The 19,678-nt window shown below is 36.4% G+C and overlaps 2 protein-coding genes across 2 annotated transcripts in view; one reads left to right on the top strand and one right to left on the bottom strand.

Moving 5' to 3' along the window:
• The window catches only part of LOC134656981 (rabankyrin-5), a 97,759-nt gene that overhangs the window by 25,916 nt on the left and 52,165 nt on the right, over positions 1-19,678 (bottom strand). Inside the window, exon 5 of the mRNA XM_063512546.1 lies at positions 91-317. Within this exon, the coding sequence (XP_063368616.1) occupies positions 91-317 (227 nt within the window). The remainder of the gene's footprint in view (positions 1-90; positions 318-19,678) is intronic.
• The window catches only part of LOC134656968 (uncharacterized), a 35,220-nt gene continuing 22,470 nt past the window's right edge, over positions 6,929-19,678 (top strand). The window contains exon 1 of the mRNA XM_063512533.1: positions 6,929-7,031. The gene's annotated coding sequence lies outside the window, so the exon portion shown is untranslated. The remainder of the gene's footprint in view (positions 7,032-19,678) is intronic.

The following is a 19,678-nucleotide window of genomic DNA, read 5'->3' as shown; positions in this document are numbered from 1 at the left end:
GCCCCTAGCATTAGCATCAGAACAGTGCTGAAGGAGTGTGGTGGCGATGGAAACGCTGTGGTAACACTTTCAATGTCCGAATTTACTTACTTGGTAGTGAGGTTACAGTCGGCCCCGTTGTCTACCAAAAACTTAGCGGAAAACGAGTCTCTCGAGTCTATAGACCGATGCAGTAAGGTCCTGCCGCGGGCGCCCCTAGCGTTGGCATCCGCACAGTGCTGAAGAAGGGTGGTGGCGATGGAGGTGCTGTGGCCGCGGAGGGCCAGCTCCAGGGGGAGCTCCCCGCGCGACGACATCGCGTTCACGATGTCTGTTAGCTGTAACAAATAGTTACATTTTAATAGACGGTAATTAGAATTAGGACGCCAATTGAGTTCGAAAGGGGGACCAAAGAGTAAAGTAAGTATAATAGGTAAGGGGGACATTCGATAAAGACGTCTTTTACATGTTTACTGTGCTTGTTATTTTACGCTACAAGTAAAAATATTTTTGTATGAAAATGGGTACTACGTTTGAATGGATAAATGGTAAATGCTGGTCGTCCACTACCCATAAGTGTGATAGTTGTATGACACGATAGACGATAAAAGTGCAACTATTATTATAAGTAAAAGTCTTTATCAGAATACAACAAAATTAATAATAATTACCTAGATATATACTTATGAAATGCAAATTATTATACCCATTACTTGTTTTAATACTATTGAGTAGGCACTAACCAGTTTTGTTAACATTTTTACAAAATGTCGACTTTTAGATCGGCTGCTCTTATGAATAGTAATGAATACTTACTCAACTACCTTTTGCCTTATCAAGAAGCTATATCTAGGTATCTTACTATATTCCCCCAGTAAAATTATTTTCTTTGACCTCTGTAAACATTAATTTACATATACATATGACAACTAACATAAGCAATCCCTTGTTTTTATCTTCCACAAAGTAATGATGGTCCGAAACACGACTTAAAATAAGACTTGAGCCGCGCACGCTGAAGGCATATAAATAAAGCGTCGGAAACAGTACAGTTATTATGTCACCAATGCTTTTCGCCGCACGTCCTTTTATGCCGTCACCGGTGCAGGCTTCAGTACGTGGGAGGATCGGATGCGTTTCGAAATATGCATTTTATGGATATCTTTTGCAATGTACCTGCATGACTGTAAGATGTACATTGTACTTACGATTATAATCCCGAATTTACGATTAAGTAGGTAGGTTAGTCTTTGACCAAATAACGATTTCTAGATGTGGTTTCCGTTAAATTACCTCGTACAGTCCGTTAACTCTCAGAATGACCTTAGTTTTTCGGGTAAAATCGAACGTAATCGCGTAATTGAGAATTACAGTGTGTTACTGATTTAGTTGCAATTCAACACCCAAAGAGTGCAGTCGTCTTTTCAGCCTTAAACAGTATAGAGTAGCTAATACCACCATAACTAGTAGGTAAATATTTAATTTCATACATATATTGTATAATTTTACCATATATGTGACTGGTATTATCAACTCTATAGTATAATTTTCAACTCTATATAATTTCCGCCAGAAGTAGTAAATGACGGTGTGACGTTCTGTTTTCAACTAAACTATAATTTTTAAGAAAAAAAACCGACTTCTATGCGGCCCGGTGAAAGATTATTGTAGATGGTGCGCTATGTAGAAAAGAAGGTAAAACCACCCACTTTTCTAGTAGCATTTCGTTTCTGTAAGGCTCGCAGTTCTAACCTAACCTAACCCACTTTTGTTCGGTTCTGTGAGGATAGCAGTTCAAACCTAACCTAACCCACTTAACGGCGCATGCGGTGCGGTGTACGGGGGTTTGAGCGGGAGGGGTTTGGCCTCATCATACTTTATACCTACATTTTATGGTAGGTAATCATAGTAGTTTGTTTCATTTAGGTATCATAGTGGTTTTCCGGGTCAAGGTCCGGGTCTGTGTCCGAGTCAGGGTCCGGGTCCGAACCGGATCCGGGTACGAGGCCGGATCTGGATCCGAGTCCGGGTCCCAGTCCAAGTCAAAGTCGAAATTCGAAATCACCAAACATGTACTATGCGTCGTTGAAGAGTTCTGTTCTGATCATCATCAGCAGTTCCAGTTCATCAAATGCGACAGTTTTTAATGTTAATGCTTTATTTTATGATGAAAATACAGAAAATTATATACGTGTGCCTTTAAGATTTGAGGAGTTCCCTCGATTTCTCATGGATCCCATGTTCAGAACTTGAGCTTGACATAAATATGGCTTAAAAACCTAACTTGCTTAACAAACATAACGAAAAGGAAAAATCGCCAAACGCGAGCTATGCGTCGTTAAAGAGTTTCGTTCTGGTCATCATCAGCAGTTACACTTCCTCAAATGTTACTTTTTAAATGTATATGCTTGATTTGTTGATTAAAACACAACAATCACTATATGTATGCCTTTAAGATTTGAGGAGTTCCCTCGATTCCTTATGGATCTCATGATCAGAACTCGAGCTTGACAGAAATGTGGCTTAAAAACTAAACTTGCTTAACAAACATAACGAAGAGGACAAATCGCCAAACGTGGACTATGGGTCGTTGAAGAGTTCTGTTCTGATCATCATCAGCAGTTCCACTTCATCAAATGCGACAGTTTTTAATAAAAATGCTTGATTTTCTGATGAAAATACAAAAATCTCTATACGCACGCCTTTAAGATTTGAGGAGTTCCCTCGATTCCTCATGGATCCCATCATCAGAACTCGAGCTTGACAAAAATGTGGCTTAAAAACTTAACTTGCTTAACAAACACAACGAAGAGGACAAATCGCCAAACGTGAACTATGCGTCGTTGAAGAGTTCCGTTCTGATCATCATCAGCAGTTCCACTTCATCAAATGTCACGTTTCTGAATGTATATGCTTGATTTGTTGATAAAAACACAAAAATCACTATATGTATGCCTTTAAGATTTGAGGAGTTCCCTCGATTCCTCATGGATCCCATCATCAGAACTGGGTTTTGACAAAAACGGGACCAATCTGTATGCATATACATACAATCAAAAAAAGAATTTTCAAAATCGGTCCAGTAATGACGGAGATATGGAGTAACAAACATAAAAAAAAAAAAAAAAAAAATAAAAAAAAAAAAAAAAACAATAAAAAAAAACATACAACCGAATTGATAACCTCCTTCTTTGAGATTTGGAAGTCGGTTAAAAATGGACAGTAGGTACTCGTAGGAGTCGTAGATACTATACAAATGCATTATACGATTAGTACTTTTTAATGGTTTTTGAAATTTAATTTGACCATTCAAGAGCTTCGAAGGTGGATGTGCGGGGTCACACTAAACTAACTGATAGTATTCGTAACGAGTACAGCAGCCACTGTAGACTCGCTTAAAAACTGATAAGTTAGTACATAATTACATTACTGAAGCTAGGGCCTAGTTGCAATAAATACATGCAGGATATTAGATAACCAATGTTAATAGTCTATTATAAATACTTATTCAGCTGTTGAATTGAAAATATACGTTCGTAATTTTTTTATAGTTTAAATACAAGTCTAATTATTAGGTAGGTAAACATGTTTATTACTTTTTCGAAGCGTGTAGAGTTATTGACTCATAAACGGAGATATAATGATAATGACTTTAATAGAAGTCTTATGATCATGCGAGTGGATCTAATACTTGAGGTATAACCGCACCTCGTTAACGTAAACTATTATATAAGTCGGTGATGAGCACTCTAATGCCTTTGACAAACATATAGCACACAAGGGTACTTCACAGCATCTAATAACTAAGTCAAAAAGTTCAACATCGCTTGACAATGTTTGCGTGTCTATTTGTTCTTCTACTGTATACTTAGATTAATTGTTTTAAATGTCCAGCTGGTTAGTTAAAATGCGCGTCGCATGTGCCGATGTCAGTGTAACTTGATGAATTACAATAGTTCACTTTCACGGTTACGCAACACGTGCTTATTTAGCATCGAACGTTCGATTTTCGTGTTGATCCGAGTCCTCAATCCTCATTGTTACACGCCTTTGTTTGGCATCTAATTATTACCTTTAAAAGGTTTGGAAAGATTTAATTGATTCTTGGAATGAAGACATTCTTACTCGTACATGCTTTTATTTACTTAATTAGCTGTTATTGTGTAATTTTATAGATGCAATTGTATTTACAAGGCATTGATATTCGACAGTAAACGTGAGTGTTTGCTTACAAAACATCTTTCAACTGACATTACTTATTTAATGCGGCTGTGTCGATTCAATTGCCGGATTTAGTGAAGTTAACGATCAACTAACAATTCTGTAAATCGAATTTAATTTAACTGCAATACTTATTTGTTTTCGTTAACCCTTTCATATACTTAAATTTCCTTTCCTATTTAACCGTAACAACGTCGAGATTTAATTAAAACATCAAGATTTATACTTTAGCTTTTACTCTTATCTAAGTGTGAGTTGTCAATACATTACCAGTTCCTTTAAAAACTTCCTGCCTTGCTCACTATTCCCTAATACGGCTTCGCTGGTTATAACACTTATAACTTAATAAGTTCCTATACAATTAGAAAGAACCTGCTCTAATTTGCTAGGCACGGAAAATATGACGTTGAAACTACTTAAAGCATTAAATACACAAGCCATGCAGTCACAATCTAGACTTAGCAGTGCAAGTGATACGGTTACAATTAGAAAAGTTTCTAAAGGAGTTGTGTCTCGTTTATTAAACGTCAGTTCGTGTCGTAAGTCTTTGAATAGTAGAGTAGAGGCACCAATTGACATGCGTGACAGCACCAATGATATACACATTGTACTCCCACATGTTATGGAATAGCCGCATGGGATCATCGTACTCATGGTATTATTCATTCGTATAATTAAAGAAATTGTGAGTCATTTTACCTCTCGGGTGAACCGTGTAGGCTTCTGTAGACAATGCGAAAAGAGAGGTTTTAGTTTCGAGAGTTTTTAGTTTTCCATCTTTTCGATTTCCTCCGTAAGTATGACAAAGTGTCTTTAGTAAGCTTACTTAGTTTTGTAGTTTTATTTCTTAAAACCTCAGCTGTAATTCTTCCAGTTTCCATGCATTCTGTTTCATGCACGCTGTCATACAAATAATTATATGTTACCATCACCCACTAAAAGGGTTTAATGTGACAAGGAATGAGCCAATGTGTGCTGCATTCCAGTTATTTATAAATCGCCCACCGCGGCGGTCAATTGGTTGATTGTTACGGCAAATCAATGAATTGACATGACGGCCGGATGAAAACGTTTGTCGCAGTGTTGGGCGCCAACACTGTCGCGTTTACCCCTCGTTAGGCTAGGATCACACAGGTGTCACATTATGATCTCAGTTCAATGCTGAATCGCTTCGCCCCACAAGTGATGTGGTGACGGTTCATACTTCGATCTCCGTAACTCACGAATATTAAGATAGCGACTGGTATAAAAGGTAGCGTCGACCAATCCGAAACAAAACGAATGTTTTTTTCTCATACAAAAAGATAAATCTCTAAGAAAATATGCGTAGGCTCCGTCGAATGTTCAGGCGCTAGTCAAAGTAAATTCCGGTTGTGGTGGATTACGCATACCTTTAGCCTTGAAATGCATTTCCGTCAAAAAGGTGGCAAACTTGAAAAATGTAGGCTCGAGGGCTTGCTTATACCCAAAGAAATTGTGAATTTGGTACTAACAAACAATAAGACAATACAAACTAAGGTTGTTACGGAGTTAAAATTCACGTACACTGGGTTTCCTGAGCATTAGCATTGCTAGGTAAGTTACGAACGGACACATCCTGCTGCATCACTCCCACAGTCGTCGGGCCTAGCGGAGATTCCTACTGGAATCTTCTCGGCTAGGCTAGGTGTGGCGAACCAGCGACAAACCTCCCATTACATCGATTCCCTCACCACACTCAGATCAGCCGCTCAACTGATCTCGCTGGAGCGCAAACTTGGTACTCTCTAGACTCTGTAGGAGTATTCCAGTGTAGCAAATTCAAGTGTGATGCGGAAGGATTCTGGATTATCCCCAGGCTACCTTCACACAGGCCTATTGCTCTATTGCTCTACTGCCCAAGCCTAACCTAACTAAAGCAGGTTTAAAAAAAGGCCAGCTGCTATTCATGACGTTTATCGACCAGTTCACGACAAACAGTAATAATTCCGACCTCGGACACGCGTTCTTTCTCTGGGTCAGGTTTAAATTAAAGATGACTCGTGAAACGAGTCTAACATGTGATTACCTACAGCTTTAAAGGTCAAATTCAAAAGGAAACAACAACGTATGCGTTCGCAGATTGATAAGGCCTTTTCATTTCGCGACTCTATTGCATGACATGATGTAACTACTTAGGCTGGCAACGTTATTAGTTAATACGTAACAAAGCTGATTAAGCCGTGCTTTAAATGTCGGTATATCTAGGTCACATCTCATTTGATTTGTGACCTAGTTCTGGGACTTCTGGGTGTCCTAGAAATATAATGTCCATATTCATATTCTGGATCTTAAAAGGTCTAGTTAGATAGATGGACATCAAGTCTATACTGGGAATACAAAATTAACCCAAACTCAAATTTAATAAATTATAACGCCTCTGGTGACGGTGCAAATGCGGGAAGCTAAAACGGAAACCCGAAAGCTTAATTACTATCAAGTGGACTAAATTCATGTTTACCTAGAATATTTTAATTGTTATATGGTAAACAAACACATTACAAAAGAAATTGGAACACAAACTTTATAATGTACCTAATACCTATTTCTTTCTTAATAGCTTTGCGTAAAACAGTCGTCCAAAGAAAGTATCATTGTCTCGAACACAATGAAAACTGGAACGATAACACTAGTCCATATTAGACAGTACGCAAGTATCACGATCAATTTAATTAAACTACGTAACTCTACAGTCCACTTATTCGACAAAGGCGTCAGTCAAGGACCGCGGTGTCTTGGCGGAGCGCGACCCAGTGCGGCTCAGCCCTCGCGTCTAGACACACGCCCGAACAAACTAACTCGTAACAAAACACGTGCGTGTTTCTTTACATTTGTTGCAAATTCATTTATGTAAAGCTGAGAAAAACAAACCAATCATATTATTATGTTAATCGATTTATGCGGTTAAGGTCGTATGAATTTAAATTCGGTATTGAATCGATATTTCAGGTTTAAGTCGCAGGTGTGCTGAAAAGTGTTTCAATATTGCTGCAATATTTTAGTGTTTTTTTTGGATTATAGCAATTTAAAGTAAGTATCGTTATTGATTATTTCATCCATAAGTCTTGTACCTATGTATATTCTAATCTGCTTTCCGCTACTTCCAAAGAAAAAGAAATGCGATATATATTATACAACTAATACTAATATTTAATTTCATGCTTGTAAGCTGTGTAAATATTTCACATTAAATGCAAACACATAGATCGCTGAATGTTTATGGCATACATATAAATACCTAAACACATAAATTAGTCCGCGAAGATTATGTTGTTGTTTATCAGAAGTCAAAGCTCTTTATTTAGTTTCAACACTCAAGTAACAAATTGAGTCTTAACAGATACATATAGGTTTGGGTACTCTAGGAGTGGGAGTGGGCTATTGCAATAGGTTATTTTGAATTAAAAAAATTAGCTCTAATGGCTATACATACATTTATAGGGTAAGCACAGGGATATCATAATAGGTAAACCCTTAATTTAAACATCACAGTAAATAAAATAACAACAGATCCCAATCATCAGCGTAAGATAAGATTTGTAACTGTTTGTCTAATCTTATCTATATACAAGTATGGATAAAAATATACTCAACAAGTGTGATATGCAAGGGTGCATTACATGTTACCATTATATTTACGACATTGGATTGTTGGTTTAAATTGTATTAATTTCAAAGTTATTGGTTTTAAACACAGCCGTCACATGCCGTCCTAGTTATTGAAGTAATTTTCGCAGATCCCAACATAATATTTTTCGGGCTACGTAATCCTGCCCACGAAGGATATAAATAGCATTATAATTATTTACCTTTGAATAATAGATCGGCCAGTGTGGATAAAACTTCAATAAATTCAGATGTCACAGACATCAATATAAAACCCACCATTACGTATACAGGTTGGCTTATCAACGTTTACTTATATGCCACAAGGTAAACAATGGATTTTACTATGGAACCCCGAAATCTAAGAAAATGGCAAGTTCCATTTATATTTGCGTTTTTTAATAATAGCCATTATCATAACATAATATGTATATTTAGCCTAGTTTTTAGCATAAAGCTCAAACACAAAGGCTAGACATAGACAACGCAATCTCGAGCGCAAGTCGTTTGTGTAAGTTTTGTAGGCCCCAACATAAGATCAAGTTTCTATAGCTTTCGCAACCCTGACCGTGGGCCCGTTCTTGTCGGCCGGCGTTCATTACAAACATTAAAATGATGTAATCGTATAATCATGGTCTAAACCACGCTCTATCTATGATACTAATTACCCCTACACTCTCACTTATATGTGCGCTACTTATGACTTATAACTTCCGTCATCGTATGCGCAAATGCATTATATGATTGGTGTAACCACACAATGCAAAGCGTAGGGCTAACATATAGTTAATGTGCATAATTGTAGATTTGTTGATTAAAATAAATGCTAAAATTATTTATTATCGGTAAGTGATTAATAAATGGTTAGTAAATATTTACCAATAAACTCACGTCAATGTAACATGCAAGTCACGCAACAAATCGAGTCCCAACAATAAACTATAGTAAATTATCGACTACAGGTATATTAAAATCTTATTATGTAATGAAGGTAATGTATCAATGTACCTACCTATGACCTACCTATATAAAGCGTTCTTGATTTTTTACGTTCGGTAAGAAAAACAATCACACAGATTGTCAAATAAGTCAAATTATTGCGCTTCAGCCTAGGAAGGCACCAACACACAATTTCCGCTATTTATTAAAAACAGCATATTCTATATTATGTTTTGTTTACCTACTTAGATGATTTGCTCGTGTTACAACGTTTATGCATAATATTTAATGATAATGCGTCATCGTTTAAAGTGCTCTCTGCTCAGTGTATTTATCTCGTATTATGTACTTCTACTTCTAGATAACTATTTACATAAATCAACATGCAAACATTTGGTAGGCATAACAGTTGTTCCAGAATAATTCGTACTTACTTAGCTGTAGGTAACTATTTTTTTGACTCAAACTCTTGTTCAATATCATATAACAAAAATGTAGTCTATGCAAGTTGGAGTACAGGATATGTGTAATACAAAATTACCATTTTTAGCAGTCCAAACTTTACGAAATTTACAAATAAGATCGACTAAATCAGTGCTTTACGCGCGTTTACCTAAACGTCCATCAGAAAAAAAAATCATTACTAATTTAGTGAGTCAGTTTGCAAAAAAAATATCTGTAAAAATGCAAGATAAGAAAACGTGCTAAAGATAATAGTACTTGTTATTTCTATTACGTAACAAAAGGTGCACAATTTATTCGACTAAATCTATCAATTTTACATTTTTGCGACTAATAAAATCGATACCGGCCTCTTAAGTAGTCAAAAGCGAAATTAGCCGTCAATTAAATACGCAACCAATGGGCAAAAGAATATTAATGTAATCAGTCGAACTCGACCTTGTATCAATTTCGACTTCGAGTTTATAAAATTTGTCAATAGATCTATGACCGATACGAGAATTAATTAGAATATTTGAGTACTAATCGATCTCTAGCTCTAATAAGGCTTATCTGATAGAGAAAACCAAGGTCAATGTATATCTTTTACGTTATAATAGTACTTCAATAACTATCTGTGAGTACCTGTAATTGGCTTTGTATTGTTACCTAAATCTGTATAATGTTTTTGTAGCTGTTGGTACTGGTAAAATAGCGATCATCCATTTTAGTAACCACGTCTATATATGCCTTTATCTATGATAAGCTCCTTTTTCTGCGTGGAAGGATCGTGATGATCATTGATAAAAACTATCCTATTTGTATCCTTCCCCTGTCCCCAAACTATCATGGGGATGGGGGAACTATCCCCATATCGGCGGTTAGTCAAATGCAACCCCGGCTACAATGCACGTCATGGAGACTATATAAAGGACGTAGTGAATATTAAGAAATGTCTTGCCATTCATGAGTGTACAAGTTTATAGGAGTACCTACGAGGGGTATTCAAAATATTCTCGGTATGAGAATGAAAACAAACAAGTACGAAAAGTTTGATATTTTTATTTTTCAATATACTCCCCCCCTATGTTCATACACTTAAAAGATCGATCAATTATTTTTTTTAATCCCTCGTAAAAATATTTTTTATCTTTCGTGTAAAAATGCTCCTCCACTGCCGCCTTCAATGCTTCATCGTCAGAAAATTTATTTCCACGCAGATCCTTTTTAAGATTGGGGAGCAAAAAGAAGTCGCTGGGGGCTAAGTCCGGACTATACGGTGGGTGAGTAACAGTTTTAAACCCACGTTCAACAATAGCTGCCTTGGCAATATGAGCAGTATGGACGGGGGCGTTGTCATGCAGAAGCAGAATACCTTTGGTTAACTTTCCTCGCCTCTTTTCTTTAATTACATCCTTTAATTGACGTAGAATGTTAGCGTAGTACTGTCCTGTGATATTTACACCTTTTTCTTTATAATCGATTAGTAATACTCCTTCACAATCCCAAAATATCGTGGCCATGACCTTGCCAGCTGAAGGGATGACCTTCAACTTCTTGGGATGAGCTGAACCCTTAATGTGCCACTGCATGGACTCTTGTTTACTCTCTGGGTCATAATGATGAACCCAGGTTTCATCTCCAGTAACTATTCTTTGCAGCACCTCATCAGGATTTTCACCGCACAGGTCAATAAAATCGGAACAACAAGCTACACGCATGTCTTTTTGAAGCCGAGTCAGCATTCGCGGAACCCATCTTGCACTTACTTTTGACATATTAAGATGGTCATGTATAATATCATGTACGGTACCAATAGAGAGATTGGTTACTTGTGCTATAGATTTTACCTTCACTCGACCATCTTCCAATATAAGTTTTTCCACTTTATCAATATTTTCTTGTGAAGTAGCTACTACAGGCCGGCCAGGTCTAGGGTCATCTTCAATACTCTCCCTTCCGCGTTTAAACTCGCTTGACCACTTTTGAATGGTAGATAAAGAAGGAGCAGACTCACGGTAAACACAATCCATTTCCTCTTTTATGGTTTTTTGATTTTTACCCTGTTTTGTCAAGAATTTTATCACGCATCGATGTTCTAATTTAGTTAACATTGTCAATTCGCACAGGATGTTCATGTTTGTTCAGCAATTGCAGAAAAACAAAAGACTATCTCGGTTCGAATTATACTTTTTTTTAATGTCAATGAATAAACCTTAGCGGCCAGTAACGAAAGAAATTTTAGAAGAGGTCGTAAGATATCAATACCGAGAATATTTTGAACGCCCCTCGTACAAGAAGAAACTGTATTATCAAACTTACAACGCCCATAAGGGTGACTAGGGGTCATTGCATTGACCTCGCAGCGACAGCTGCAGTGCCCTAAATCTAGGACAAACGGCGAAGTGATAATTTACTTTAGTTCAGAAGACAAGCTTCTAATAGTCGATTTAGACTCTCGCGCGAGCCACGAGACGAACCGCGAGCCGCGACACGAGACGCGAGTCCACCGCTTACACTCGCGTTCGGCTTGTCATTCGGTTATAAACCTTATGCCGTGCCGTTAGTGTTTAAATTATATTAGCTCGACGAGCTTGCGAGCCACGAGACGAGCCGCGAGCCCACCGCTTACACTCTCGTCTCGTGGCTCGGCTCGCGGCTCGTCTCGTGGCTCGCGCGAGAGTCTAAACCGCTTTTAAAATGTTTAACCTTAATTAAGGCAAACCAAAGACCGAAATTGCAGTATTTCCTACCTTTTCCCCACTTCAAAAACAAACTACGAAATCAACTACGTATGTTAAAGATGTCGATTTCATTGGCTCCTCTAAAGTTTAGAATTGATTCGGTCGAATGCGTTGGAGTCAGCAGCTATCAATTATGCCCCTTGTAATTCGATTTTGACATATTATTATGAACCTTCTTGCAAACTACTATAGAGTCTAGGTTTTTGTATGCAAAGGTCTAAAATAATATGCCCTTGATCGGTGCTGAGATTATTACACCGCCGACCGCTAGGACGGCATTCAGCACGTTATATGCTCTGAGATCATTTATGAGTATGACAAAGTCAGGTAGAAATCCATATCTATATATATAAATGCAAGTGTCCTGACTGACTGACTGACTGACTGACTGACTGACTGACTGATTCATCAACGCAGAGCCGAAACTACAAAAGCTAGACAGTTGAAATTTGCACACTAGGTTGCATTTATAAAGTGTACAAGAGATAAGAGGCGATTTTGAAAAATTCAACCCCTAAGGGGGTTAAAAAGGGGATGAAAGGTTGTATGGGGTACAAGTTTTATTTTAAGCTAGAAATTTAAAACTTTGTAAAAATGTATTATGTTAAAAAACAAGAAAACTAATTTCAGCGTTTTTGAAAATTCATCCCCCAAGGTGGTGAAAAAGGGGTTGAAAGTTTGTATGGAGATCAAATATTTTTGTGAGTGTGGGACTTGAAACTTTGTATATGGGGATATTATTATAAGACAGGAAAAGTAATTTCAGCGTTTTTGAAAATTCATCCCCTAACAGGGTTAAAAAGGGGTTGAAAGATTGAATCCATTACAAATGCTTTGAAACTTCTTAGAAAGGCATAATAGCCGATTACAAAATAAAGTAATTGCGACGTTTTTGGAAATTCAACCCCTAAGGGGGTTAAAAAGGGGATGAAAGTTCGTCTTGGGGTGCAAATTTCATTTTAAGCTAGGAACTTGAAACTTTGCAAATAGATATTAAATTTAAATACAAGAAAACTAATTTCAGCGTTTTTGAAAATTCATCCCCTAAGGTGGTGAAAAAAGGGTTGAAAGTTTGTATGGATATCAAACATTTTTTCGAGCGCGGGACTTGAATCTTTGTATTTGGGGATATTATTAAAAGACAAGAAAAGTAATTTCAGCCTTTTGTAAAATTCATCCCCTAACAGGGTTAAAAAGAGGTTGAAAATGTGTATGTGGTTCAAATTTTATTTTAAGCTAGGTACTTGAAAGTTCGTAAAAAGATATATTATTAAAATACAAAAAAAATACATTCAGCGTTTTTGAAAATTCATCCCCTAAGGTGGTGAAAAAAGGGTTGAAAGTTTGTATGGATATCAAACATTTTTTCGAGCGCGGGACTGGAATCTTTGTATTTGGGGATACTATTAAAAGACAGGAAAAGTAATTTCAGCGTTTTGTAAAATTCATCCCCTAACAGGGTTAAAAAGAGGTTGAAAGTTTGTATGTGGTTCAAATTTTATTTTAAGCTAGGTACTTGAAAGTTCGTAAAAAGATATATTATTAAAATGCAAGAAAACTAATTTCAGGGTTTTTGAAAGTTCATCCCCCAAGGTGGTGAAAAAGGGGTTGAAAGTTTGTATGGAGATCAAATATTTTTGTGAGTGTGGGACTTGAAACTTTGTATATGGGGATATTATTATAAGACAAGAAAAGTAATTTCAGCGTTTTTGAAAATTCATCCCCTAACAGGGTTAAAAAGGGGTTGAAAGATTGAATCCATTACAAATGCTTTGAAACTTCTTAGAAAGGCATAATAGCCGATTACAAAATAAAGTAATTGCGACGTTTTTGGAAATTCAACCCCTAAGGGGGTTAAAAAGGGGATGAAAGTTCGTCTTGGGGTGCAAATTTAATTTTAAGCTAGGAACTTGAAACTTTGCAAATAGATATTAAATTTAAATACAAGAAAACTAATTTCAGCGTTTTTGAAAATTCATCCCCTAAGGTGGTGAAAAAAGGGTTGAAAGTTTGTATGGATATCAAACATTTTTTCGAGCGCGGGACTTGAATCTTTGTATTTGGGGATATTATTAAAAGACAAGAAAAGTAATTTCAGCCTTTTGTAAAATTAACCCCCTAACAGGGTTAAAAAGAGGTTGAAAGTTTGTATGTGGTTCAAATTTTATTTTAAGCTAGGTACTTGAAAGTTCGTAAAAAGATATATTATTAAAATACAAGAAAAATAATTTCAGCGTTTTGAAAATTCATCCCCTAAGGTGGTGAAAAAAGGGTTGAAAGTTTGTATGGATATCAAACATTTTTTCGAGTGCGGGACTGGAATCTTTGTATTTGGGGATATTATTAAAAGACAGGAAAAGTAATTTCAGCGTTTTGTAAAATTCATCCCCTAACAGGGTTATAAAGAGGTTGAAAGTTTGTATGTGGTTCAAATTTTATTTTAAGCTAGGTACTTGAAAGTTCGTAAAAGGATATATTATTAAAATGCAAGAAAACTAATTTCAGCGTTTTTGAAAGTTCATCCCCTAAGGTGGTGAAAAAAGGGTTGAAAGTTTGTATGGATATCAAACATTTTTTCGAGCGCGGGACTGGAATCTTTGTATTTGGAGATATAATGAAAATACAGGAAAAGTGATTTCAGCGTTTTGTAAAATTCATCCCCTAACAGGGTTAAAAAGAGGTTGAAAGTTTGTATGTGGTTCAAATTTTATTTTAAGCTAGGTACTTGAAAGTTCGTAAAACGATATATTATTAAAATATAAGAAAACAAATTTCTGCGTTTTTGAAAATTCATCCCGTAAAGTGGTAAAAAAGGGGTTAAAAGTTTGAATCCATAACAAATGCTTTGAAACTTCTTAGAAAGGCATGATAGCCGATTACAAAATAAAGTAATTGCAACGTTTTTGGAAGTTCAAATCCCTAAGGGATTTAAAAAGGGGATGAAAGTTCGTCTTGGGATGCAAATTTTATTTTAAGGTAGGAACTTGAAAATTTGCAAAAAGATATTAAAATATATAAAAAGAGCGGGTTGTTGAATCTTTGTACAGAGGCATATTATTAGAATAAAAGAAAAGTAATTTCAGCGTTTTTAAAAATTCATCCCCTAAAATGGTTAAAAAGGGGTTGAAAGTTTATATAGGGTTCAAATTTTATTTACTTCAAACTACGTAAATAGGTAGTTAGGTAGTAGGTCTTATTAAATAGAGGACATGAAAATCTTCTAAGGGGGTTGAGAGGGATTATGTCGAGAACAATTTTATTTAGTTAGGGGCTAGAAACTTCGTGGGTTGTGAAAGACAAATCTCATGCGTTGTATAATATTAATAATTAACAAATGATTAACCGTCCTACTGCAATATTTTGCTGCATAATGTTCTAAGCTAATGTAGAATATATAACCACCAATATACAAATCCACGCGTACGAACTACGAAGTCGCGAGCAACAGCTATCTATCTATCTATATATATATATAAATGCACGTGTCCTGACTGATTGACTGACTGACTGACTCATCAACGCAGAGCCGAAACTTCAAATGCTAGAAAGTTGAAATTTGGATATGAGGTTGCATTTATAAAATGTATAAGAGCTAAGAAGCGATTTTGAGAAATTCTACCCCTAAGGGGGTTAAAAAGGGGATGAAAGTTTGTATGGGGTTCAAGTTTTATTTTGAACTAGGAATTAGAAACTTTATCAAAAGGTATAATATTAAAAAACAAGAAAACTAATTTTAGCGTTTTTGAAAATTCGTCCCTTAAGGTGGTGAAAAAGGGGTTGAAAGTTTGTATGGAGAAGAAAAATTTTTTTGATTGCGGGACTTGAAACTTCGTATATGGAGATATTATTAGAATACAAGAAAAGTAATTTCAGCGTTTTTAAAATTCATCCCCTAAAAGGGATAAAAAGGGGTTGAAAGTTTGAATCCATTACAAATGCTTTGAAACTTCTTAGAAAGGCATAATAGCCGATTACAAAAAAAAGCTATGGGACGTTTTTTGGAAATTGAACCCCTAAGGGGGTTAAAAAGGGGATGAAAGTTTGTCTTGGGGTTCAAATTTTATTGTAAGCTAGGAACTTGAAACTTCGTAAAAAGGTATTATAATAAAAGAGAAGAAAACTAATTTCAGCGTTTTGGAAAATTCATCCCTCAAGGTGGTGAAAAAGGGGTTGAAAGTTTGTATACACATCAAAAAATTTTTTGAGTGCGGGACTTGAATCTTTGTACAAGGACATACTATAAGAATACAAGAAAAGTAATTTCAGCGTTTTTAAAAATTCCTCCCTTGAAAGGGTTAAATAGGGGTTGAAAGTTTGTATGGAGATCAAACATTTTTTTTGAGTGCGGGACTTGAATCTTTGTATAAAGGCATATTATTAGAATACAAGAAAAGTAATTTCAGCGTTTTTGAAAATTCATCCCCCAAGGTGGTGAAAAAGGGGTTGAAAGTTTGTATGCACATCAAATATTTTATTGAGTGTGGGATTTGAATCTTCGTATAAAGGCATATTATAAGAATACAAGAAAAGTAATTTCAGCGTTTTTGAAAATTCATCCCCCAAGGTGGTGAAAAAGGGGTTGAAAGTTTGTATGGAGATCAAACATTTTTGTGTGCGGGACTTGAATCTTTGTATAAAGACATATTATTAGAATACAAGAAAAGTAATTTCGGCATTTTTGAAAATTCTTCCCTCAAGTTGGTAAAAAAGGGGTTGAAAATTTGTATGGAGGTCAAACATTTTTTTGAGTGCGGGGCTTGAATCGTTGTATAAAGGCATATTATTATAATACATAATAAAAAATTCCAGCTTTTTTAAAAATTCATCCCCTAAAAGGTTTAAGAAGGGGTTGAAAGTTGGTAGAGAGTTCAAATTTTATTTAAAGCTAGGAACTTCAAACTTCGTAAATAGGTAGTTAGGTAGTAGGTTTTACTAAATAGTGGACTTGAAAATATGCTGGGGGTTGAGAGGGATTATATCGAGAACAATTTTATTCAGTTAGGGGCTTAAAACTTCGTAGCCAGGTTGTGTATAATAATTAACAAATGATTAACTGCAGTCCCTACTGCTATCGTTTTAGCATAATGTTCTAAGCTAATATAGAATATATAACCACCAATATACAAATCCACGCGTACGAAGTCGCGGGCAACAGCTAGTGTATACATAAATGTATGCGCAAGCGTAATACTCGGAACCATGCAGTTAAAGCCATAAAGCATGAATATCAACTCAATCACTGTCAATTGCAAGATATTATGTTATGTACGTAATGGTTACTTGTCTTACAAATCTTACAAACAATCAGTACTAATTTTGCAAGCTTATTTTGGTATTTCACGGAAATTCTATCTACCATATAGTTCTATGCCAGGGGAAAAGTAGGTACTTAAACGAAAAATCATAGTAATCGTCAGTTTTCATTTTTTTTGGCAATGTATCTTACAATTTTGTAATGTATTTTTTTCTACGAGTATTTTTTTGCTCTATCAGGCGTAGTGATGTGCCGTTCTCGAGAAAGTGCGAGAACATGAGAATGTTGCGGGCATGTTCTCGAGAACATTCTCTCGGGCGGAAATTTCCGAGAAAGTGTCCGAAATGTATAAAATATTTGTTTTTTTTTCATTGACATTTAAATATATTTACTATTTATAGCTTTATGTGAAACATTTAATCTCCACCGAATATTCTAGGAGGAAATTCTCAATGCTCTCGAGAATTTTCCCAGAATGTTCTCGGGAATGTTCTCCGGAGAACTTTCTCTGCGGCTATCTGGGTCATGTTAAAGGAGTTTTTATGTTAATAAAACACAGTGCGATATAAAAAAAAGTATTATAATGATTTTTGTATTGCACATACATATACTCTTAAATATTTGAATCATTTTCAATGATTATTACCTATATACAAAATCAACAATTAGAAATATAAACTAAAATCGTATCGCTTTCATTATCTACACAGTGTTCTTCAATGACCTCTTCGGAAGCTGCTGAATGATTATGGACAGTTTCTTTAAGTTTTTTTGGTTCCAAATCCCGTTTTACCTCAGTGGGGCTATTTTTACAGTTCAAAACTATGTGCCGCGCGAATCTTGTTGCATTTTTGTTCATATAAATTACATCACAAAACAAACACACATATTTAACTCGGTTATTGTCTGTTAACGTTCTAAAATATTCAAAAACTTTACTTTTCTTCATTTTTAGTAACAAACTCGAGTACCATTTTACATAAAATGACAACTGTTCGGCGTATGAGCTGTGATGACACTTAGTCAAATGTGGCTAAACTAAATCCTAAGTAGACGTGTGCGCCGCGCCGGCGCGCCGCCGCCGCCGGCCTTTTTTGCCACGCCGCTGCCGCCGATAAATGATCGGCGTGAAATCGGCGTGACCTTGAATGTTGTTAATTAGCTATTCCGAGTTGGTATTTGGATTACAATATGAATTTTTTGTATAATATATGTTAGAGTTGTCAAATATACATCAATTATTAATTAAATGAAACAGAATAGCCAAGTTGCATAAACAATTTGACATACCAAGTAAAGTGTCACCGCAAAATCGCGAAGGAAATGATATCCCAATTTGCAAGAAAACAGTAAAAAACCGACATTTAAGTGCGTGTAAATAACCAGGAAGCAGCCATCAACCCGCAGAAGCTTCTGCCAGCTGCAGAACACAAAACTACAGGCATAGACTAAGAATCCTCTAGACGGAGTTTAGAGCAATTATTTCATGAAACCGATGCTGCCAAAAATTCTGGGGTGCGGGGGACGAGGTGAGCGAGTCCCCTTGCCGTGTTTGGTCCGTTCAAAGACACGGACGTCACACAAAGACACTTTGACTCGAAGATGGAGTAAAACTACCGTATATTTGTGGCAGAGGGGGGTAGCGCTACTATGCTCAGTCTAGAGGATGTCTTGTCTGTGACTACCGGTAAGCCCAGTCACCTTCCTTTAGGTCAGTATAGTGTATAGTACAGGTACAGCAATTACAGTCCACCACGATTGGCTTTACGCCACATTTTCTGGTATTGTTGATAAACAATTTGACACACCAAGTAAAGTAACTGAGTAATCCTAAGTATTCAAGAAAGATGAGGGGGCGATAATTATGAAGTAGGATTTGATCCTGTTAATTGGGAATTCACATTACCTCACATACGAAGGCAGAATGCTCTATCATAGAAAGACTTACAATTAACTAGGCAACGAAAACAGGGCTCATGTAGTGGAGTCAAGCAAAAATCTGAGAACATTGGTGTGCGAAAATTCACGAGACCCTGACTAAAAATGTCGAGAAGAAAGAGACAGAGTGACAACACTATAGATTCACTGTCAATCTGGCGAACAGCGCAAATGCTTGCCCAGCGGTAATGTGCAAGCTGTAAATGGGTAAAGCAACATTATCATGTCACTCGATGCTATTTCTTGTAACAAACTGTGCTACCTACTATTGTCGCCTTCCTGACGGGATTAACAAGAAGAAATACATCGACGACTCTTCTGAAGAAATTTGAAGATGAAAGTTCTAGAGTGGTCTTAAGATCAACAATTCCAAAAACAAAGTAAGGCGATTACGAAAAAGCGAGAATCTTGGGTTGATAACCAGTGCTGGTGGTTGCACGCCGAGATACGCCGCAAAGCTGGCATGGCTAAGAGTGCTATGGCTAAGGCTAACCTCGACAAGATCTGGAAGAAGAGAGGTATTCGAATTCGACGTGCA

The sequence above is a fragment of the Cydia amplana genome, chromosome 19, assembly GCF_948474715.1.
Source record: "Cydia amplana chromosome 19, ilCydAmpl1.1, whole genome shotgun sequence".
NCBI classification, from domain to species: Eukaryota; Metazoa; Arthropoda; class Insecta; order Lepidoptera; family Tortricidae; genus Cydia; species Cydia amplana.
Note: the sequence above shows the minus strand (reverse complement) of the source record. Positions and strands in the feature narration are given on the sequence as shown.